Source organism: Tiliqua scincoides, chromosome 3 (genome assembly GCF_035046505.1).
Source record: "Tiliqua scincoides isolate rTilSci1 chromosome 3, rTilSci1.hap2, whole genome shotgun sequence".
Taxonomy (NCBI): Eukaryota; Metazoa; Chordata; class Lepidosauria; order Squamata; family Scincidae; genus Tiliqua; species Tiliqua scincoides.
In genome coordinates this window covers 218183475-218207327 of record NC_089823.1, presented here as the reverse complement: position 1 = coordinate 218207327, position 23853 = coordinate 218183475, and the positions used below count along the sequence as shown (strand labels likewise).

At 42.7% G+C, this 23853-nt stretch overlaps 1 protein-coding gene across 1 annotated transcript in view; it reads right to left on the bottom strand.

The window, feature by feature from the left end:
- The window catches only part of RSRC1 (arginine and serine rich coiled-coil 1), a 241903-nt gene that overhangs the window by 209451 nt on the left and 8599 nt on the right, over positions 1–23853 (bottom strand). The window contains exon 3 of the mRNA XM_066621738.1: positions 22448–22573. Coding sequence (XP_066477835.1) covers positions 22448–22573 — 126 coding nt within the window. The remainder of the gene's footprint in view (positions 1–22447; positions 22574–23853) is intronic.

Genomic DNA, 23853 nt, shown 5'->3' with positions numbered 1-23853 from the left:
CTCAAGTCTCCTTGGGGTAAGGGGACGTTTGTCCCTTTGCCCCAAAGTAAGCCCCAGCAGCTACAACAGGTTAACTTGGACCTGTGCCAGCAATATCACTGGCACAGGTCCACTAATCCATGTTGGTGGATCAGGTCCAGGAAGGGGGTTAGGATACAGCATGCACCCATGCCAACAATTCCACCCCAGGGTACAATCTGCCCATCCCCCACACTCATCACTGACCTCCCCTTGCTCTATTACAACCCCTCCCTATCCTCTCCTCCCCTTGCACAGGACTTACCTACTCTGGCAAACATCTCTCCGCAGGCCAGCAACAATACAAAGGCTCTGGCCTTTCTGGCAGAGCTACTAAAAAGTGCACTGTCAAAAAGCGCTTTATGATGCTTTTGCAACAGCGCACCCCAGTGAAGTTCATGCTCCACAGGTGCAAGTAAAGAACAGGATTGGGCCATGAGTGCCCAGAACTTACCAGAAGCAAAAGTTGATAATTACTGGGCAGAATATTATTTCTCCATGATGTGGAAAGTAAATACAAAATAATCACTTGTGAACATTTTTGTTGAAAAGCGGTATATAAATACTGTCAATAATAATAATAATAATAATAATAATAATAAACATGCTATGTGGTTTACACCCAGAAAATTCACAATAATAAATATGAATACTTAATAATAAATAATAAAACAATTTTTATTTTTCAAGGCAACAAATACAATACATGATCAACTAGTCGTAGTTATTGTGTGTGATTTCAAAAGTCATATTTGTGTTCTTGGTTCATTTTTTCACATAGAAAAATAGCCCCTAATGGATGTAGGTCAGCCAAAGTTAAGTATTTTTAAGCCAACTGGTTTCAAAAGGAGAGATAATCTTAAGATTTCAGCTTAACTTTGGCTGCAGAGTGTTTGACGCATTCTAATTTAGTTATTTGATTTTTCTCTGTAAACCGCTTTGTGAACTTTTAGTTGAAAAGCGGTATATAAATACTGTTAGTTAGTTAGTTAGTTAGTTAGTTAGTTAGTTAGTTAGTTAGTTAGTTAGTTAGTTAGTTAGTTAGTTAGTTAGTTAGTTAGTTAGTTAGTTAGTTAGTTAGTTAGTTAGTTAGTTAGTTAGTTAAGCATCATGGATTCCATTTCAAGCACAGATTTAGGCTGCAATCCTAACCACACTTTCCTGAAAGTAAGCCCCATTGAACAAAGTAGGACTTACTTCTGAGTAGACCTGGTTAGGATTGTGCCCATAATATGTTATTCAGTTGTCAGTTTGAAGTAATTCTTTTAAAGTAATGCTTAATATAACTGATATTTAGAAAAACAAAAAAGCGATTTTTTTAAAAACCAGTTTTTATTTTGTTTTAACATCACTGAAGTTGTTTTGTTTTTTTTAATCCATCATGACAGTTACACTTTCTACTTTTTAAAGCAATAAGATCATTAGATAAGAGGGTACAGATATCACCATCTTGCCCTTCTTGCTGGGGATAACCGACTTGGTATTGTGGCAAACTGCTATGTAAAATAAATCAGTTCTGGCAATTCTTAAAATCCTCATCACACACAGCCCAATCCTACTGAAATTTACCTCTGCTGATACAGCTTGCGCTGTGTCCTGTGAGGGAATTTGAAGTCTGGAGGTTTCCTTGAGGCAAGGGGGCATTCGTCCTCTTGCCCCACGGAAAGCCTTAGCCGCAGCAACAGATCTACACCTGCTAAATGGCGTAAACTTGAGTGGATCCATGTCAGTGAATCTGAACCAGCAAGAAAGTCCAGCACAGCATGCACCAGCACCATCAATCCCGCCCCCTCCTGGAATCCAATTCAGCAACCCCTTCCCATCCTTTGCTGCTCTGCACAGAGCTTATCTCCCCCGGCATGCATGGAGGCCTGCACTGGCACCAACAGGACAGTGCAGGCCTTTCTGCCAGTGCTGCTAACCTCTGCGCTGTCACCATGCGCTTTACAGCACTCTGTCAGCACAAAGGTACAATAGGATTGTGTCATAATTTTTTACCTGCCAAATGAGACAACATATGTAATATATCCTCTCTTTTCTGTCTAACCTGCCAGAAGAAGGATGTGGCCACCTTTTTCCAATGCAGGTAGCAGTGGTGAAGATTCTCAGAACCTGCCTTCTTCTGAAAAGTGAAAGCATATAAGCATCAAGTGTAATTTCAGTCGCATATGACAGCTAGAAGCCCAAGCGAAGACATCATGCCAAATCTCTTTGTCATCTGTGACAGCTATGTCCCCCTCCCAATTTCTGTGCCAGCACAGAGGGTATGCACCAGTGGTGCATTTGCACACCTATTGGACATCTCATTATAGATATCTCATTATTAAATTACATGTCCATTTCATCCTAACCATAAGGTTGGCACAGCCAGGCATGGAGTAATTAAAGCACCTCAGCCTTTCTCAGTCATGGCATTGCCAGGCAGCAGAAACACCCCCGGCGTGCAAATAAAACTTCAGTAAAATTACAGATTTTGTTGTCCCATAGAGCTGTGCTTTTCAGCTTAACCAAACAGAGTGAGACAATGGTTTTCTTTGGACAGCCTTATGTCATAAGACATGTACTGACATTTGTCTCCACAAGGAGACCAATGCATGGCTGGTGATACAGTGCAAGCATACTGGCAAGCTTTGTAGCATGCCACATGCTCCCAAAATTTCATTCCCTATCCCAGCGGTTCTGAAACGCTAAGTCCTTGTGGGTGTGGGGGGGAGAGGCAATGGGGGCAGGGGGAGGGCAGCGACGCAATTCCCAGGATCGTGTCGCTCAGGGGGCTGCAGGGGCTCAGCTGTACTTACCAGAGCCTCCTGCAGCCTCCCAGGAGTGCGGTGAGCCCTATGTGACCGTCTGCAGGGCTCCTAAAGCTTAAGAAGTGAAAGTGGAGCAATCACGCTCCACTTTCGCTTTCTAAGCTTCAGGGAGCCCTGCAGACGGTTGCACAGGGCTCTCCACACTCCTGAGAGGCTGCAGGAGGCTCTGGTAAGCACAGCCAAGCCCCTGCAGCCCCCTGCCGCCTCCCTGGCTCCATGCTGCCCCCACCCCTTAAGGGGGCAGAGGCCAGGGCCCTCAGGCTGGGGCATGGCAACACCCCAGTTTGAAAACCCCTGCCCTATCCCCACACATACAGTGTTCCTGATCTTGGGGAGAATTTCTTCCTAGGTACAACATGTGAATTTGTCTGCAGCCCTCCTGCTGAATGTGCAGGAGGGCAGGCTTTGGAGAGCACATCAGTGTGCAAGCAGGGCTTGCCAGCACGCTCCACTGCTGTCCTCCAACCATGCATTCATCTCCCTATGGAAATGAGCATCAGGACAGGACTACAGGCTCTGGCATATTATTTTCATGTTGCCAGCATGGAGAAGTCATGCTTCTTACCCTATCATCAAAGACGCTTTTGTCATGCTAGCCAAACTAAACTGAAGGAGGATGAAGGCAAAGGATACAATGGGTTACAGAGCAGGGGTACTACAATACCCAAGGCTTAAAATTACAGTAACTACAATGTAAAAATAAAGCAATATAAATATTCCCCTCCTGTTTTTAATAAATATTCTTTGAACCTATAAGCCTAAGTATTCAAGGTAAAAAGAAATTATGCTTATACATAATTACTTGCATAGTACACCTGCCATGCTGATTTTTAAAAAGGCAATTACAACATTTACTTAACAACATTCCCTTCCAAATTAACAACACTTATGCATTCATATCATTTTTTAGTTGTTTTCTACCAATAAAAGGCATCAAAGCAGCCATAACTAGCAGCTATGTAGCCTTATTGATAACTTGAGAGCCCTTGGCTGTGCCTTGTAAAGTTTAATTTCCCAAAGCGGTCAATTAGATCTTCACAATATCCTCATTGGTAGGTTGTTGCTCAAGGATATAATGTAAACTTTTGCTTCACCCTTTTATTGTTTCATTGCGTTCAAAATGACAAAGTTCATTTTATTTCCTTTGAGAGACTTCCAGATTATAGTTAAAATTGTTTTTAAAAGAATCTGTGTGATATAACCTTTTATACAACTTCTTATTCCATAACAAATCTGAATCATCTTTTTACTGGTAGAAGAAAGTGGTCTGATCTTTCTCATCAGTTAAACACTGAAGATTCCATAAGTTCAGTAATAAGTATTCTCCTTGTTCCTTCTTATCTAAAATTCTATATTTGGGAGGGGGGCAGTATTTTCAAATATTTGCAATTTAGGACATGATTCTATCACCAGCTTCCCCCAAAACAGAAAATTTTCAGATCCCAAGGCCAATGCTGAAAATTACATAGCACTTCAGAATATTTATGGTAATATGTTTAAATCCATTCTAAAATGTGGAAGACTGAGCCCTAAGAACTTCCAGTTTTGAAGGATACATTCTAGTTTATTCAACCAGGACATGTGGACAGGTTTCTTAGAGGTCTGAGGCCAACCATGTGCCTGCCCAATTTTTTGACTGGTGAGTGCATCACAATCCCTGCAGCCCTCCTGAGCGGTACAATCCTGGGGATCGCGTCACTGCCTTCCCCCCTGCCAGGACTTACAGCAGTGCAAACTCTTCAAGAGAGTTTGAAAACTGCTGGTTCAGGGTAGTGGTTCCCAAACTCTGAGGGAGATATTCGGAAGCTGTAAGTGCTTGTGGAGGAGGGGCGAGGCAGCGATGTGATTGCCATGATCATGCTGCCACAGGGGACAAAAGGGTTGCTTTTTAAAAAAATTTTCCTAGGGGTTGCTGTGGCTCTCTGGAGGGTCTGGGAGCCTACAGACCCTTCTTCAGGTCCCCCTGTGACTGTAAACAGCAAAAAAAGTCACAGCTGGTTTCATGACTGAAACCTAAAGTGGCTTTTGCACTGTTTACAGCAGTTTGGAGGTATGGGGAGGCTTGCAGAGGGGATCGTGGGCTCCCTGGACCTTCCGGAGAGCCACAGCAACCCCTAGGTAAGTTTAAAAAACACTTTTGTTCCTGCCGGCAGTGCTACCGTGGCAATCGCGTTGCTGCTGTCACTGTCGCCTCACCACTTAAGGGGGCAACCACAGAGGTTCCCTGGCTGGGGTGTTACGACATCCCAGTTTGAGAACCTCTGGTTTAAGGGGTACTGCATTATATTGGTTGTACTCTTAGCAGTCAAGTAGGTTTCAGAAAGTGTTAATGAGGAATTGCTGCTCAGCCCCTAGCCATTGGCTTAAGGTTCCATTTTGTTCCCCTTGCTACCTGAAACTGGTGGGACAGGACATATGAAGATCTGAAGTACAGTGTCATCAATGTACTAACAATACTCTCTATTTCTCCATCTAGCACAAGGGAAGCTGTGAAGGTCTGAATCAGTGGCTGGCTGCAGTGAAAAACTGAATGTGGGTTAATAAAGATGATCCAGACAAGACAAAGTTGCTTTTGGTCAATAGAAGAGTTGAATCAGAGTTGGGATAGCAGCTTGTGGTGGATGGAGTTATATTCCTCCTTGAAGATCAGGCTCACAACTTGGGAGTCATCTTGGACTTGGTCATTACCATGGAAGCCCAGGTCGCAGCTGTGGTCAAAAATGCTTTCGCTAGGCTTTAGTAGCTACACATATTCCAGAAGACGACACATCTAGTTATACATATTCAATTAGTGGATATTGTCTAGACTTACTGTAATATTGTATATGGGGCTGCCTTTGAAGATAAACTGGAAACTGCAGCCAACAGAGCAAGCGGTGGTCAGGGAACTTTCTGGGGCTTGGTGGCCTACTGACAATGTCAGTGCCTTACCCACTGCCCTAGCTGCCAATTTGTTCCTGGGCTTAATTCAAGGCACTGATTTTAACCTTTAAAGGCCTACATAGCTTTGGACCAGGATATCTGAAGAGTTGTTTTCTCACATGTATCTGCCCATAAATTTAATTTATAATCAGTGGCTTTGCTTCCCATTCCATCATAAGCTGAGACATGGCTATGAGGACAATAGACAGGCCTACTAAGTTGTTGCCTCAAAGTTGTGGAATTTCCTCCTTTGGGGTGATCAGCTAGGCTCAGTCATATCATGATTAAGATCGCAGTGAAAAATCATCTGTTTCATTTGGCGTGTTGCTTATTTTTATTATGTTTTTTTCTTTTTTTTAGTTTATATGCTTAATATTTTTATATTTGTAATTCCATTCTTTTAGATTGTTAGTTGTTTTAAATTTACATTGTTAGCTGCTGGTGTTCAGCGATATAAGGTATGTTGGTATCAATGTTAAAAATAAATGAACAAAGCCCTGGAACACACTACAGAACCCCACTCTGGTGGATTCTCCCACCTTTCAGAGTGGTTTTTGAGGGAGCACAGAGGGGCTAGTAGGAGGCAGGGAAACTTGCTTCTGTATGTGCCCCTCAGGGTACAACCCTCTGCTTCTAAAATAATTTGGTTTTCAATGAAAGCAGAACGTAAATGAAACTTTGAATGAAAGCTGGACTTACTAAAACTTTAAAATCTCAAAAACTAGAACTTATGACCATCATAAACTTATAACTGCTTTTCTTTGTAAATAGAATTGTGCAGAACACATCTTTGCCATTATCAAAAAGCACAATATTATTACAAACATTTATATACCACTTTTCCACAAAAAAATTTACAAAGCAGTTTAAATAGCAAAAAAAGTCCTGTTCTCCCAAAACAATTCACAATCTAAAAAAGATGCAAAAGAAACAGCAGCAACAGCCACTAGAAAAGACATTGCATTTGAGTGAATAAAGACAGTTATTCTCCACCTGCTAAACGTAACAGATCCATCATTTTAAAAGGGCTCCTTTTGCCCACTTAGTACGTGTAGCAACAACAATTGATATACATGAGAGTCAAAAGCAGTTGACATACATCCTGTTTCCCAACGTGGCCATCAGGTGCCTCTGGGAAGATAACCAGAAGATAACCATACTTCTCTCCCATCATTGCTCATCTGCAACTGATATTTAGAGGCTTGGGAAATAGTGCATAGTACTGATATTTAGAACATGGGGATAGTGCATAGCCATTATGACTAGTAGCTCTCAACAGACCTGTCTATTAATTTGCCCAAATCCCTTTTAAAGCCACATCTTTTGGCAACAAATTCCACAGATTAATTATGCACTGTGTAAAGATGTCTTTTTGTCCTCCCTAAACATCCCAGCAGTCAGTCTCATTAGAAACTGGCTCCAATAGTGTGAGAGATGGAGAAAAAATGTCTATCCACTGACTCCATACCATGTACAATTTAATAAGTATCAATCATGCCCTCCCTTCAGTCAAAGAGTCACGCACGTTGTAGACTGACTTTATAAGGGAAGTGCCCTAATGGTCATTATGCCTGCCCTCTTTATATCTTGTCCAGCTCTACAATATCCTTCTCCAGATGAAGTGACTAATTTTTATGCAGTATAAGTGTGCTCCTGTATCCACAGGAGTTTCATTCCAGAACCCCCCAAGGTTAACTGAAAGCACAGATACCCAGGGATATTCCTCCAAGCTCCCTGAACTTGACTGAAGCTGTACTCTGGTTGGGTCCAGAGGCTTTTCTGAGGTCTGCAGAGGCTGCACGAGTCCTCCCACTACCTCTGCAGGCTTTAGGATGGCCATATGGGCCAAAAAAAAGGAAACTGAAGTGATGATTTTTTTTTTTGCCCTTATAAGGCATTCTGAGACCTGGGGAAGCCTTCAGGGGCTTCCCCAGGGCTCAGAATGCCTTACAAGGCATAAAAGCATCACTTCCGATTTCCTGAGGAAATCGCTTTTTTTGGCCCTCCGGAGGAAGCACACAGATCCAATTATGGTTAACTGAAACCGCTGATACAGGATCAGATACACAGATACACAGATACAGGGTCCCCTGTACTTCTAAATGTGAGTGCACCACAAACGTATACAGGGCAAGATAATATTAGCAGCCTTATATGTCCAAGGCACAGAGGTACCATGGTGCCAGTATTTTTCTTGGAAGAAATAAAAGCAAATGGCCTCTTCTTTCTTTACTTTCTCTGGCACAGGCTGCTCTTGTCTGCAGCTGGGAGATGGAACAGCAGGGCCAGATGTGAAAATTTCCTTTATGTTCTTTGTAAAGAAGGTTGAGGCACCACTGTGAGGGTTTGGAATGGGCACCACCAAAGTAGTAAATAAAATACAAGAGAAAAAATAGTACATGGGAAAATTATTACTCATACAGTCCTTCAGATGTTACATATTATAACTGTTGCACATTGCAAATGTAACTATGGATTAACAAATCTTAATTAAAATAAGTTATCGTTTTGTCTTATGCTTTATTTTTATTACAAAACCTTTTAAACCTACAAACTTCTATTCTACTCAGATAGGGCTCAGTCTGAGGGGCTTAATATTAAAAAGATGCTCTATCGGTACTTTTTTCAAAAACACACATCATGTTTTTCACACTTTTGTCTTAGATTTAAATGATTCAGAAACAGAACTATAGCTATTAAAACTGAGATATGTAAGAAGCAACTTCCACCCCTTTCTGTTTGAAGTGACCTAAAAAGTTAAATAGGTTATTTTAAAATGTACATCTAAATTTCAAATTATTTTTTTTACCGATTGGAAGAAAATCAAAATGACCCTTCTTACACCTGAGTTCATAGCTGTAAGGTGTAATAATTTTCTGATAATATGCCATCAGGATTTCTAGAACACATTGGATAGTTGATTTTAAAGTTCAATACTTACACTAGCACCTTTTAATACACTTACTTGTCTAAACAGCTACCTAATCTTAAAATCAATGCTCAGGAGAAAAATATTTAGAAAACATTCGTTACCCAATGCATAAAGGAAATATCTAATATAATTCTGTATTATATGAATTAAAGCAGACATATGAATGGGAGGTGATAGCTAGGCAAGAAACAGGAAAGAAGCAATACAACTGGAGCCCAAATAAGCATGAGTGATGTGTTGCATGTATGTGCATGGGACCTTTTCAGCCTCCAGTATCAGTAGAAACGCCTCAAAAAGCATCTCCCAGGAACAGAAGAAGAAAATAAAAAGATGTCTAGTGGCACTATCCCTATTGTACAATGGTTATTGTGGAATTATCATGATTTCAATGCAACAATGCTGATTCTTCACATTTATTGGACCCTGACCAGTTCCTAATCCATTATTTCATTTTGCAGCACCAGTACCTTTCTTTTGATACAACACAGCCCATATGATATTTGGTGTGACTTCAGGGAAATCAAACATGACATTATCTCAAATCACTGGGTGCCACTTTTAATGAACCTCACTCAGCCAGAGATAAGTCTCCAAGCACAGAAATGTGTAAACTGCATAATCTAATGAACAAATTGATTCCACTCTAATGTTTCTTTCATTAATAGTCCCAAGGACCATGGTTTTTGGTACATTTGCAGATAGATCATACAAAGAACAATGTGGAGTGGAGAAGTGGTGGGCAGGCATAAAGCACCCCCTCACCCCTGTGGCTTCTCATCAGCTCTTCCTGCAGTTTTTTGGGGAATCTCCAAGAGAATTATGTAGGTTTTCATGCAACACCTAGTTTGACCTTTATGGGACCCTTTATGTCACTAGCATAATCTTGTTTGCCTCAGTAACTCTAACAAAGCGATCTTTGAATTTTCCCACTCATTTCCGCACTTACATAGCTTTCCCTTCTAGTGACTTAAATTAGGAATCTCACCCACTCCCCAGCATTATATACAGATAATGGTTCACATACAGATCACACACAATCTTTTCCCCTAAAGCAGCAGTCACCAAACTCCCGACTGCTGTGCATGAAAAAAACAGTCCCCATTCAGACCAGCGCTTACCGTTCTGGTGCGACACTAAAAAAAAAGGCCAACTGATTGCTGCAATGTGACAGTCTAGGCCACAGGTGGCCAACCTGTGGCACACGTGCCACTTAGTGGCATATGAAGGTGTGACAAGTGGCAGACAGGATAGCTCTGTGTCACAGGGAAGCCTGCCCTGGCGGGAAGGCAGGGCTCCGCCTGGCCTTCCCTGCTTTCTGCCCATCCTGCCCCAGGCAGGAAATGTCCCAGTAGCTGGGGCTGGTGCAGGCAGCATTAGCAAAGTGCATGCAGCAGGCGCAAGCAAGGCAGGCGGAGGAGCAGGGCAGCCTCTGTTGGGCCACATCAACAGTTGTCATGCCTCCTGTGTCACCGACCGAAATAGCAGAGCTGTCTGCCTATGAGGAGAAAGCAAGAGCCCAAACTGCAGAACTGGCCCTGCTGCAGCCCTGCCTGTCCCTGGTGCCAGCTCTTCAGGATTGTGGGGAAGCAGCTCCTGGCTGGTGCAAAGGATGCCTCTGGGCGCTGAGTCATGCTCCACTCCAGCCAGCTAGGAAGCATTCCCCCCGTTGGCAGAGCTGCCGACCACCCTTCACCCTTTCTCTGCTCCCCTCCAGGACACAAACTTTCCCCCAAAACCTGGCCTGGTCTTCCCTGCCACTTCCAGACCTGCCTCCAGAGACAGTACCTTCCTGGGTGCCCCCTCACACATCTTTCACTCGACTTCCCTCGAGCTCCATCACACAGCCATGCAGCCCTATTCTTCTCCCCACATCCAGCATTGCCATTTTTGGGGGGGTTGTTGTGGACTGCAGCAGTGGGGTGGACAAAGGATGGAGATGTCCTGCAGCTTTGCACAGCTTGCATGGCCATGCCTTCCCCTGTCTAGCAGCTGGTGGTCATAAGAACATAAGAACATAAGAACAGCCCCACTGGATCAGGCCATAGGCCCATCTAGTCCAGCTTCCTGTATCTCACAGCGGCCCACCAAATGCCCCAGGGAGCACACCAGATAACAAGAGACCTCATCCTGGTGCTCTCCCCTACATCTGGCATTCTGACTTAACCCATTCCTAAAATCAGGAGGTTGCGCATACACATCATGGCTTGTACCCCATAATGGATTTTTCCTCCAGAAACTCGTCCAATCCCCTTTTAAAGGCGTCTAGGCTAGACGCCAGCACCACATCCTGTGGCAAGGAGTTCCACAGACCGACCACGTGCTGAGTAAAGAAATATTTTCTTTTGTCTGTCCTAACCCGCCCAACACTCAATTTTAGTGGATGTCCCCTGGTTCTGGTATTATGTGAGAGTGTAAAGAGCATCTCCCTATCCACTCTGTCCATCCCCTGCATAATTTTGTATGTCTCAATCATGTCCCCCCTCAAGCGTCTCTTTTCTAGGCTGAAGAGGCCCAAACGCCGTAGCCTTTCCTCATAAGGAAGGTGCCCCAGCCCCGTAATCATCTTAGTCGCTCTCTTTTGCACCTTTTCCATTTCCACTATGTCTTTTTTGAGATGCGGCGACCAGAACTGGACACAATACTCCAGGTGTGGCCTTTATCACAGATTTGTACAACGGCATTATATTAGCCGTTTTGTTCTCAATACCTTTTTTAATGAACCCAAGCATAGAATTGGCCTTCTTTACTGCCGCCGCACATTGGGTCGACACTTTCATCGACCTGTCCACCACCACCCCAAGATCTCTCTCCTGATCTGTCACAGACAGCTCAGAACCCAACAGCCTATATCTAAAGTTTTGATTTTTTGCCCCAATGTGCATGACTTTACACTTACTGACATTGAAGCGCATCTGCCATTTTGCTGCCCATTCTGCCAGTCTGGAGAGATCCTTCTGGAGCTCCTCACAATCACTTCTGGTCTTTACCACTCGGAAAAGTTTGGTGTCATCTGCAAACTTAGCCACTTCACTGCTCAACCCTGTCTCCAGGTCATTTATGAAGAGGTTGAAAAGCACCGGTCCCAGGACAGATCCTTGGGGCACACCGCTTTTCACCTCTCTCCATTGTGAAAATTGCCCATTGACACCCACTCTCTGCTTCCTGGCCTCCAACCAGTTCTCAATCCACGAGAGGACCTGTCCTCTAATTCCCTGACTGTGGAGTTTTTTCAGTAGCCTTTGGTGAGGGACCGTGTCAAACGCCTTCTGAAAGTCCAGATATATAATGTCCACGGGTTCTCCCGCATCCACATGCCTGTTGACCTTTTCAAAGAATTCTATAAGGTTTGTGAGGCAAGACTTACCCTTACAGAAGCCACGCTGACTCTCCCTCAGCAAGGCCTGTTCGTCTATGTGTTTTGAGATCCTATCTTTGATGAGGCATTCCACCATCTTACCCGGTATAGATGTTAGGCTGACCGGCCTATAGTTTCCCGGGTCCCCCCTCTTTCCCTTTCTAAAAATAGGCGTGACATTTGCTATCCTCCAATCTTCTGGTACCGTGGCCGTTTTGAGGGACAAGTTGCATACCTTAGTCAAGAGATCTGCAACTTCATTCTTCAATTCCTTAATAACTCTTGGGTGTATGCCATCAGGGCCCGGTGACTTATTGATCTTTAATTTATCAATGAGGTCTGAAACATCTTCTCTTTTAACCTCTATCTGACTTAACTCCTCGGTTAGGAGGGGCCGTTCGGGTAGCGGTATCTGCCCGAGGTCTTCTGCCGTGAAGACAGATGCAAAGAACTCATTTAATTTCTCTGCCATCTCTAAGTCTCCTTTTATCTCCCCTTTCCCTCCCTCACCATCCAGAGGGCCAACCGCTTCTCTGGCGGGTTTCCTGCTTCTAACATATTTGAAGAAGCTTTTATTATTCCCCTTAATGTTGCTGGCCATGCGTTCCTCATAGTCTCGCTTGGCCTCCCCTATCACCTTCTTACATTTCTTTTGCCACAGTTTATGTTCCTTTTTATTCTCTTCATTAGGGCAAGACTTCCATTTACGGAAGGAAGCTTCCTTGCCCTTCACAGCCTCTCTAACTTGGCTGGTTAGCCATGCGGGCACTCTCCTGGATTTAGTGGAACCCTTCTTTCTTTGCGGTATACACCTCTGCTGGGCCTCTATTACTGTTGTTTTAAGCAGCCTCCATGCACTCTGGAGAGACTGGACTCTTTTTACCCTCCCTTTCAACCTCCTTCTAACCAGCCTCCTCATCTGAGGGAAGTCCGCCCGTCGGAAGTCAAGGGTTTTTGTTAGAGATTTGCCTGGTATTCTTCCCCCAACGTGCACGTCAAAACGGATCGCAGCATGATCACTGTTCCCCAATGGCTCAGTAACGTTTACATCTCTAACCAGGTCCTGCGTACCGCACAAAATTAAATCCAGAGTCACCTGTCCTCTGGTGGGCTCCGTGACTAGCTGATCTAAGCCACAGTCATTTAGCACGTCAAGAAATCCGGTTTCCTTATCGTGACCAGAACACAAATTGACCCAGTCAATATGAGGATAATTGAAGTCCCCCATGATTACAACCCTGTCCTTCCTTGTCACCTCCCTGATCTGTTTCCTCATTTCAAGGTCCCCATCAGATTTCTGGTCTGGAGGACGATAGCACACCCCCAGTATTACATCGCTGCTCAAGCCTGGTAATTTAACCCACAGAGATTCTACGGTGGAGTCGGACCCACCTTCAATCTCCACTTTGCTGGATTCTATCCCTTCCTTAACATAAAGGGCCACCCCACCTCCAACACGCCCCTGCCTGTCCCTCCTGTAGAGTTTATAGCCCGGGATTGCGGTATCCCACTGATTCTCCGCATTCCACCAGGTTTCCGTTATGCCCACTATGTCAATATTTTCCCTTGTCACCAGACATTCTAGTTCTCCCACCTTTGCTCGTAGACTTCGGGCATTCGCATAAAAGCAATTATACACGGAATGCCCCAGGATGGGCTGCTTATTCGCTCCTTTGTCCCCGCATCCTCTCATTGTGCCAAACTGTCTATCACATCCCATCTCCCTACCTTTCCCAATTTCTTCTCCTACCCTGCCTTTGCCTTTGCCTCCTGTCCTGCTTTCATTGCAAGAAGCAGGCAGCTCATTGCCAGTCAGTCAGGAGGAAAGGGTGAGGAAGGAGCTTGGGAAGATGACACAGCAGAGACCCTCTGCTCAGCCCACCAGCTGGCAGTGGGGTCCAGGGAGGGGGGTTAATGCTGATTGTGGTAACAGTCCTTGCACTTCGCATGAGTTCTACTCCTGGGATCGGAAATGCCAGGCCTGCTATTTCCGATCCTGCTGGCCGCCTTGAGTGCTCCTTTCTGGAGTGGAAAGGTGGGATATAAATTCTACCAATAAATAAAATATTTCTAAGGATAGGAAATGCAAAGGAAAAAAGGTGCACTTCACAACCACAATGTGGAGAATAGCTCCCTTGCCTGGTGTGCTTCTGCTGACTCAGGCACGGGTCCATCCTGCTCCCCATTGTCTGCACTGACTGACAACCAGAAGCCCTCTAGGGCTCCAGGCAGAGGAGGGTCTTGCCTGGCCCTCACTAGATGGTGCTGAAGGCAGAGCCTGGTAGGACCTTTTGCACTCAAGGAGACCCCCCCCCCCATTGTGGCCCCAACCATAAATCTCTCCTTGGCAGCTTCCTGCTGGTCTCTGTGAGGGCACACCAATTTGCACATACTATAGTGCTGGAACAAGTCTTTCCTTGTATCCAGAGCTCTGCACACACTGATGTGTTCATCATGAGTGTGTCCCTCACATCTGGATGTAGTTACTTGTTTCGCTGAGGCTGTCGCTGGCTGACCTTTCCCTGGCAGTGCCCACAGGAAGGGCTCCACAAGGCTGCTTCCGTTGAAGGAATGTTCACAAGTGTCCTTGGATGTGCATCTAGTTCAGAAGTGGCCAACCTGCAGAGGTACGTTGTGTGGCATGCGGAAAAAGCCCCCCCCCCCCAAAGTGCTTTTATTGAAACCTGATACAGGCTAATTAGTGTTAGGTTGAAGGATGGCTTGAGTGTCACACCCAAGATCCAAAAGCCGAAACATGACATGTGCCATAAAAAAGGTTGGCCACCACTGCTCTAGGCAGTCACATTCATCACCCACTGCCCCAGCAGGCTTTGTGCCCACATTTCCAGATAGACTCATTGCACAATTGGGTGGGTTTCTTGTGAGCATCATGCCAGAACACTAAGCACTGCTCACAATGGGGATGGCTTCAGCATTGCACCAGATGCAGCCCATAGACCGTAGTTTGGTGAACGCTGCCCTAAAAGAATTTGACATGCATGCATTCTTACATGCCACATGTTTGCATGTGTTACATTCTTGCTTCCCCACCACACCAACAGAGTAGCTTACTTTAGACAAGTATATACCAGGCCTTGGATCATAAATATAGGGGAGGGGGGGGAAGCTAACCACAGGTAGTCCCAAGTCTTTAGCCAAAGATTCCTCTCAACCAAAAAAACTTAGCAATTTGTGATTACTAGTAATTTGGTTACTACACATTGCCGGATAAAATGCTACTTTTGAAGGTACTGTGAAATATAGGTTCCTTACTTCTCAACTATTTTGTGCATCACATGTAAGAGACAGGTAAGAATTGGCAATTACAGCTTATCAGCCAAAGTTCTTGCAATGAACAATTCAATATAATATCTGTGAAAGCGCAACATGAGAAAAAGGTCTATGAGGCTAACTAGACCACATTTAAAACACTGTCTTCAGGTAACTCATCACCATATGGAAGTGTATTTTCAGCAATGACATGTACTGATTTAAAATAAAGGGCCACTGGTATATTAGATGAAAGGCAAGTATTTTCTCTCTCCCTTGTTTGTGACAAAAACTGCCTTTTAACATCACTGAACATTAGCTGGCTATTGTGGACCAAGTGCAACAATGCAGTGAAACATTCAGACAGGTAGTAAGTACTATGCCACTGAAGCATTTCTCAGAGAAAGGTTGGTACCCACTGATTTTGACTGAAGTAATTCATTATATTATTTTTCCTTTTTCGTGTTTCATAGCTTTCCCCTGGGGGCTGGGGATAAGAATAGGCCCTCAGTTTGGCTGTACTTGTCGTAAGAGGCGACTAAACAGCCACCGGGTAGATGGGACTCGTCAGCCTGGGAAGGCAGCTCATCGAAGAGAAGGAAAACTCTGATCCCAAACCTCCACTGCCTTGTGGCTACATCCAGTTATGGAAAAGGCTTCAGGAGTCAACCTTGAGGCAAAATCCGGAGCCGGAGTCCCTGAGGCAGTTCATGGCTGAACACAGTCACGTTCTGGCAACTCCTGCGACGCCGCTGGAACCAACCGTATTGGCCTCTGCCTTTCCATTGGACCATTTCAGCGACGTGGAGAGGGGGGATTTGCTGCATGGGTAACAGCCTATCCTCCATACCTACTTTACCCAGGCTTCGCGCACTGGAGAGGACACTCTGTTCCAGAACCACCATTCAGAGCGTGACACCATAGTCTTCCGAGACTGAAGGATGCCAACAAGAAGCTTCCATCACTCTCTTAACTATGGTACTCAGAACTAAACACAATAGTCCAAATGAAGTCTTATTACTGCAAGTATAATATTGTGAATACTTGCTAGATCATGAAAATCTTGCTTTTGTTAGCATCACCTAAAACTGGCTATCTATCACAGTCATTAGGTTTATCTGTCTCATTTGTAATCCTTTCTTTTATTCCATATTTCTATTTAGTTCAATGTACAATAAGCTAATAAGGAGACAGAAATGTGATCTTTGCTAGGAATTAGTATTTTTAAAGTTCCAGATAAACTTCCCACCAGACTAGGCCATACTTCAAGAGAAGTTCCTATACTTCCTATAAGGGATGACGAAAGGACAAGACAGACGCAGTAGCTAGTGACCAGTACCCATCTTTCTGCTCTCCACTTTACACTGTTTACAGGGAACACTAGGAAAGCAATAGCAAAAGGTAGTTTTCACTTCTGTCACCTAAAGCTAGAGAGCCCACATAAAAGGAGGCCACCTCGGGAAAATCTCCTTCCCATAAAAGCAAGGACCCCAAAATCTGGTGAGTCCCCTTAAAATCAAACAGTAGTGGAATGTGACAGCCAGAGATATGGCCACCCACTCTCTCCTGAGTGAACTAACACCAGAAGGTAAAAACACTAGAAGGAAAGACGTTTATTTTAAAAGGGGCATAGTATAGCCTGATAATGGAAACTGCAAGGGTAAAAGAAGCTGTGGGTGATCTTATAAAAAGGGACAAGAGGCAGGAGAAGCAGCAAATATTGGCAAGGATATTAAAAGATAAGCCACACAAAACAAAACCTTCTACAACTTCTTGGAGTACTTGTCCTACTCACTCACTCTGTTCCTGGCCTGGCACCCACACACAAAGTATGCAGGCAACTCCTCATAAAGCATTAAATACTTCTAGCACTGATCTGGACAAATGCCTAAGACGGGTATGTGACCCTGTTTTCATAACTTGTGGGAGAACTCTGCCTTGCCTGTGGAATTAGATACGAGGGGTCACCTGAGACACTTCAATTTTCCATTCCTGGAAATCAGATGGGTTTCATAGTCCAGTGAGGCACCTCAAAGCTAGCTCCTGTTTACCACAGTTCAGAAAGAAGATGCTCAAAACACTAAAACACCATCACAAAAGGACCAACATGGCTACCAACTTCAAATGACTCAGAAGTCCTTCAGGATGCTAAGGCATCACAAAGCCTCTGCAGCACTAGCAAGGTACAAAACTGATGAAAAATAGGCAGAAACACAGGGCATATCAGGGATTTTCACCACAGTGCCCTAAAACAGTCATTTAAAACAGTCATTTAATGCTAAATAGTAGTTAAACATAGCACATATTCCCAAGTGCAAGGGACATTTCAATGACATCAATTTTACAAATGCATGCCCATACCAATGTCATCAATATAGCAATATTTGCTTACCTACATGTAGCAGTACACACAAAATTTAACATCCAATACTTGGGGGGGGGGGCGTTTTTCACAGAAATCAAAATAGTTACATGCGAACTCTTATCCTATAGGGTAACAACATACGAATCCACTGATATGAAGAGATATAAAAGACTGATAATGGATGTTTGCAAGAATGACTTTGCAAACTGAAAATTCAGAAACATAAGCGTTACTAATAGTCATGGAAGGTGTCATATTTCATTACAGTCATTTACAAAATTTCATTCACACTAAAGTTGCCACATCTATACTACCGTTATACCTAAAACGGTTCATGCTAGGAATATAATTTTTTTAAAATAACCATATATTATAACAGAACTGGGGCACAAAACTGTTGAAAACAGAAAACAAGGTTTGCCAGTCTTAGCTGAAAACCTTAAAATTTCAGATAATTTAAATTATGCAACACATGATAAAAGGCAACTGCCACAATGATTTGAAATTATAACACCACCAAAAATGCCTCAACAGAGCTGCATGCATGTATAAACTACACAGAATTCTAATGCTACCATCCTAGGGACACACAATACCATAATAAGAACTGCCGTATCCTAATCTTCACACAGCAATAATTTCAAACTGATATTATTATTCTCATTTCCTTGAATAATATCCATACTCCAGGGTCATTTTCCTTCTCATATTCAATATTGTGCATGCTTGTATCAAGACTCCTTTCTTCATATCCTGTCACAGTATCAATCACTGCCTCCTGTCCACTCAATCCACTTTTGATTTATCAGCCGCCGTCTTTCTGGACTCCATAACTCGACCCAAACCATTTTAACAAGACATTGACAAATAGCACTCAGTATCGCATCAACCTGTTCCACTTAGTAAACTAAGAAACACTAACTGTGACATCTCTGCATAAGTATTCTATTCCATTCCCCAGACTGATGTATATTAATGAGGAGATGGTATTTGAAATGCTTCTTCCACATCAGCATCTAATATGATCAAATTAGGAAATGGGATGATTTATTAAATTTTGTAGAGCTGAAATATTTCTTTATATCACTATATCTGTGGTTTCAGAAAGTGAGCTGTTGCTTTCAATTTTTCTGCTGAGGATGTGCCTGCATTTCACCGACGAATTATTGTCTTTAAAAAGATTGCAAGAAGGCAAAATGTTATTAAGCAAATGCTCAGTAAAACAAACTAAATCGGTTTTAAAATTCCTAATTTAATGTAAATCTTGGTTGTTTCACTGAAATTCAGTTTGTGATCTTATTAAGTCATATTTGCATTGTACAGTTTTGCTGTAGGACAATTTTGAATCTACAGCATTTACACGGCAGCCTCAATTCTGGATTCAAGAGGCATGCAAAATAAAATAAATCGCAAGTTTAAACATATTTATCTTTTGGTTGAAGAAAAACTATGCTCATTATTTAAGGTACTGAAGATAACTAATAAGAGATTAAAAATTCCATTTTTTCAGAATTAAGAAATTGCGTTTCAAGACTGACTTACACATGTTTTACATAGTTAGGTATGTAATCTATTTAGAGACCTCAATTTTTCAAGAAAACATGCAAACACCTGCTTGCAGCACTCTAAAACAAAGTATTATATTGCACTAACCATGACTTTTATACTACAATTGAAAATATCGAAACAAATGTTATATACAAACTTGAGTTCCTTTCTTTTATTTCTGGCAGGATTTCTTTCCCTGCACAGACCCACCAAAGCCTCTTTTGTTTGCCCCTGTACAATATTTCTATCTTAAATAGCTTAGGTGGTAAGGGCTAAACCAGAGGTTCCCAAACACCCCAACCAGTGGGAAATGGTTGATACCCCCTCAACAGGGGTGGCAATATTGCAACGGCAGCAATAGCATTTCCAGGATCATGCCACTACCACAAAAAGGGGGGTTGCACCTGCCCTCTAGAGGGTGCTGGAACCAGAGCCCTCTCTTTGGGCCTCCCATGCCTCAGAACTGCTCCCTGACAACCTACTTCCTTTTTTTTTAATTGGCAAAACTGAAAGTGGGTCACAATCCTGTCAGAGAGCCATTCTGAGGCATGGGGAGGCCCACAGAGGGTACTACAGGAGGCCCACACCCTCCAGAGGGCCAGCACAACCCCCAAATACATGGAAAACTTCATTTTTTGCAGTGGCAGCACAAATCCAAAAATCATGTCCCATCCCCACCCCACCCCCCGCAACTAATTACAGAGGTCCCAACTCTCTAAAAGTTTGGGAACCTATGGGCTAAAACTTTAAAGTTGAAGTTTTAGAATTTGTTTTATTTATGTTGTTGAGGTTTTCTAATAAGCCTTAAGGATGGACATGAATGAATGAATGAATGAATGAATGGCCAGTAAAATCCATTCATTCATTATCTGGTACTTGGTTAAATGGTAAACTTTGTTAACCGGAATTGCCTACCACCACAGGCAGGCAAAGATATCAGTTGAAGAAGTCCAGGGCTTACCAAAGTATAGGTTAAGCAAGCCCCCCAGCCTCCTCTCTCACAGTTACCCTACAGGGTTCCCTTCATGGTGCTGCTCCACCATCCTTCCTTCTTCATGAGGGTCTTTAGGATTTTCCACTTTCTTCCTTAGGAGACCTACGCTTGAAGAAGGAAGTAGAGTGTCTCCACTCCTAGAGGGTCTTTGTGAAGAATGAAGGATAATGGAGCAGCACCACAGAGCACCTCAAGAAAGTGAGGCAAGTCCTGTAGGACTGGCCTGGGAGCTTGCAAAAGCTGTGTTAATTGGCACATCCGAGTTACTGGAAAAACCCTGTTCCACCTGTATGCTAGATATCACATATTCTATCCTCAATTCAGGATAAACCAATTCAGGTTTTCACAGCTTATCGCCTAAACCAGGGGTACCCAAATCCTCGAGGCCTCTCAATGCGGCCCTCGGGAGCCCCCAGTCTTCAAATAGGCCTCTGGCCCTCTGGAGATTTGTTGGAGCCCACACTGGCCCAACGCAACTGCTCTCAGCTTGAGGGAGACTGTTTGATGTCTCGTGTGAGCTGTGGGATGAGGGCTCCCTCCACTGCTTGTTGTTTCACGTCTGTGATGCAGTAGCGGCAGCAAAGGAAAGGCCAGTCTTGCTTTGTGCAAGGCCTTTTATAGGCCTTGAGCTATTGCAAGACCTTCAATCATTCATATAAGTTCATCTTTAATCTATTCATTTATGTAAATTTATTCAAATTTTAAATAGAAAATTCTTTTTTTCCCCAGCCCCTGACACAGTGTCTGAGAGAAGATGTGGCCCTCCTGCCAAAAACTTTGGACACCTCTGACCTAAACTGACATGGTTGTAATATTCACTCACATAATCCAGCAATTGGGGGGGGGGGGCTACACAACAGTGTGTGTAGCCCCCACAGAACTTCAATTCAAGAGAAAAGGTATCCAATTGTCACTATAGCAGAACTTCCCTTTCTAGCCCACAAGGTAGTTTTCTGGGTTTTGACAATTTTTTTTCAAATATAAACACTTTAATTCCCTCGGAACAACAACAAAAACATCCCTGCTTTTGGACCTAGATGGGTGTTCTAACCTGGGGAGACAGAACAAGAGCAGCTCTTTTATTCCCCATCCTGGGAATTAAAAAAAAATTAGGTCAAGAAATAAATATGCACAGTTTAGTAAACTCTTATATTAAATTCTTACAAGCACAAAATCCTACCCCACAACAATGTCCTTGAGCAAAACCATCTTTTGCATCTTTCAGGACAATTGCAAGCTGGCTGCAAATGGCTTCCTCCCTCAGGGGTAACACATTTGCATCCATCAGTTGCCTTGGTTTAAAACAAAAGAAATTCTTCTGCTTTGTGTGAAATTTAATTCTGATCTTCCACCACTATTACCAAATTCTTATTTTAAACTTATTTTCAGAATATAATGTTCAATTTACAAACATTCCTACAGTTAGCCATTCTTCTAAATCCTCAAACCACATGTGCCTCTATTATACTTTTCACACAAAGTGCTAAAATATCAGTGGCCACAGCTGCTATATGGAAGGGCTATATCTGCAGAACATCTATCATACTTGGTATTCATAGACTACACAATTTGGGTGCTAATTATTATTTCACATATTTCAACTCTTTATATAGCATATGAAGGTAAGAAATTTCCTTGAACAATTAGACCCTTGGTCCATCTAGCTCATTATGGTCTTCACTGACTGGCTCTCAGGGGTTCTAAAGAGAAGTCAGCCTTACCAGATGCCAGGATTCAACCAGGAATCTTCTGCATGTAAAGTATGTGTTCTATTACTGAGCTACAGCCTTCCCCCAGCTTAACATGAATTATCTCCTTCACATACAAAGCACACTTAAAACAGCACACCTCTGTTCATGCTACATACAGATCCAAATACCTTTTTCCCCATACAAAATATGAACTTTGTTTTGCTTTCATTCAGAGTCCAAAATTTTAAAAACATTACTGAAATGACCGTGCAAATGAAATATATATTGTGGTGCTGTCCCTGTACAACAGTCTTTATAACACATCCTAAACATCAAGTTATTAGTCACTGATAATGCCAACCTAAAGTTAAAATTAAGAACATAAGAACAGCCCCATGGAACTCCTTGCCGCAGGATGTGGTGACGGCATAACCTTCTAAAATTAACACTGATAACTATCACTGCAGACATCTCTGCTAGGGAGCATAGAATAAAAATATGTTCTCTGGTCCATCTTGTTCTCGGGGGGAAATTTGTCATACCTTCTTGTTCTGCTCTTTGATCTCGATCTCTGAGACCTATATGATTTTCCTCGGCCTCTTGATCGACTACGGCTGCGTTTTCGCTTGGATCCATAGGAGGAGCTGCTGCTAGATCGATGCCTGCGCCTAAAATAGCACAAATTACACCACAAAATTCACTTATTAGTTGGACACAATAAAATAGCTAAAGATTCTGAAAAATACACACACTCACACACACACACACACTCTTACATACTTATATTGTCCCCTACTTTGGAAGCGAAATGAACAGTGCCTAGGGACAGAGCCAAGATGAACAGTGTCTAGGAACAGGGTCTTTACTACAGTAAGGGAGCATCTCCTCCCAGATGTGTCTACCTGCCGACTTTGTTAAATGTTAGTTATCAGGTGAAAAAGGGCATCTAGTTTGTTGTGAGCAGACTGCAAGGTGTTCCACTGTTTTATGCAATTGTACTGTTCTGTAAAATATTGCTGATTTAATTTAACTTTAAGCTACTTTTCCTTTTTTATAGTGCTTTTTACTTTTTAATCAATATTTTTAAATTATATCTTCAAATAAGGCAAATACGAGACATGTAAGAAATCCTCCTGTAAAGCTGACAGGCTGGGTAACATTACCCAAAATAAAGATTACTCCAGAACATCTCAGTAAGATTTAAATTTTACAAAAGTCGATTAAATACTTAGGTTCAAACCTTCCAAATGTCTGCACACAGCAAAGAGGATAAAATTAAACATATTCTGTTAACACAATCAAAAACCAAAATATGTACTATTAAGTTTTATAAAAATAATTTTGATCTATATCACAAAAGAATATATATAGTATATATATTACTTTGGTTGCAATTACTGATAGTGCACTCCTATAACATTCATGTTTACTCAGAAATAAGTCCTGCCGTGTTCAGTGGGGCTTACTCTCATGTAAATGTGATTAAGTTTGCAGCTTTGGTAGGGTTTAATATTATTTTAATACTAATAATGCACATAGTATGGGAAATAAGCAGAATGCCCTTGAAATCCTAATAAAGGAAAGCAAATACAATTCAAGGCATCACAGAAAGTTGGTGGGTTGATACCCATGAGAATAGGACTGGAAGCGTATAACATGCTGAAAAGAAACAGACCCAACAGAAAGGGGGGATGCATTATATGTAAAGGATGTATACACCAGCACAAAAATCCAAATATCTCAGCATAGAAGCCAGACAGAGTTTGGGTAAGAATAAAAGCGAAACCATCATGGGAGTCTACTACAGATTACCACACAAGGTAGAAGTCTCGGATAATGGCTTCCAAGAACAGATAGCCAAGGTTTCTGTGAGGCAAACCATAATAGTAATGTGTACTTCAACTATCCTCATCTCTGCTGGATGTCTCATTCGGCTAAGAGTAGGAGG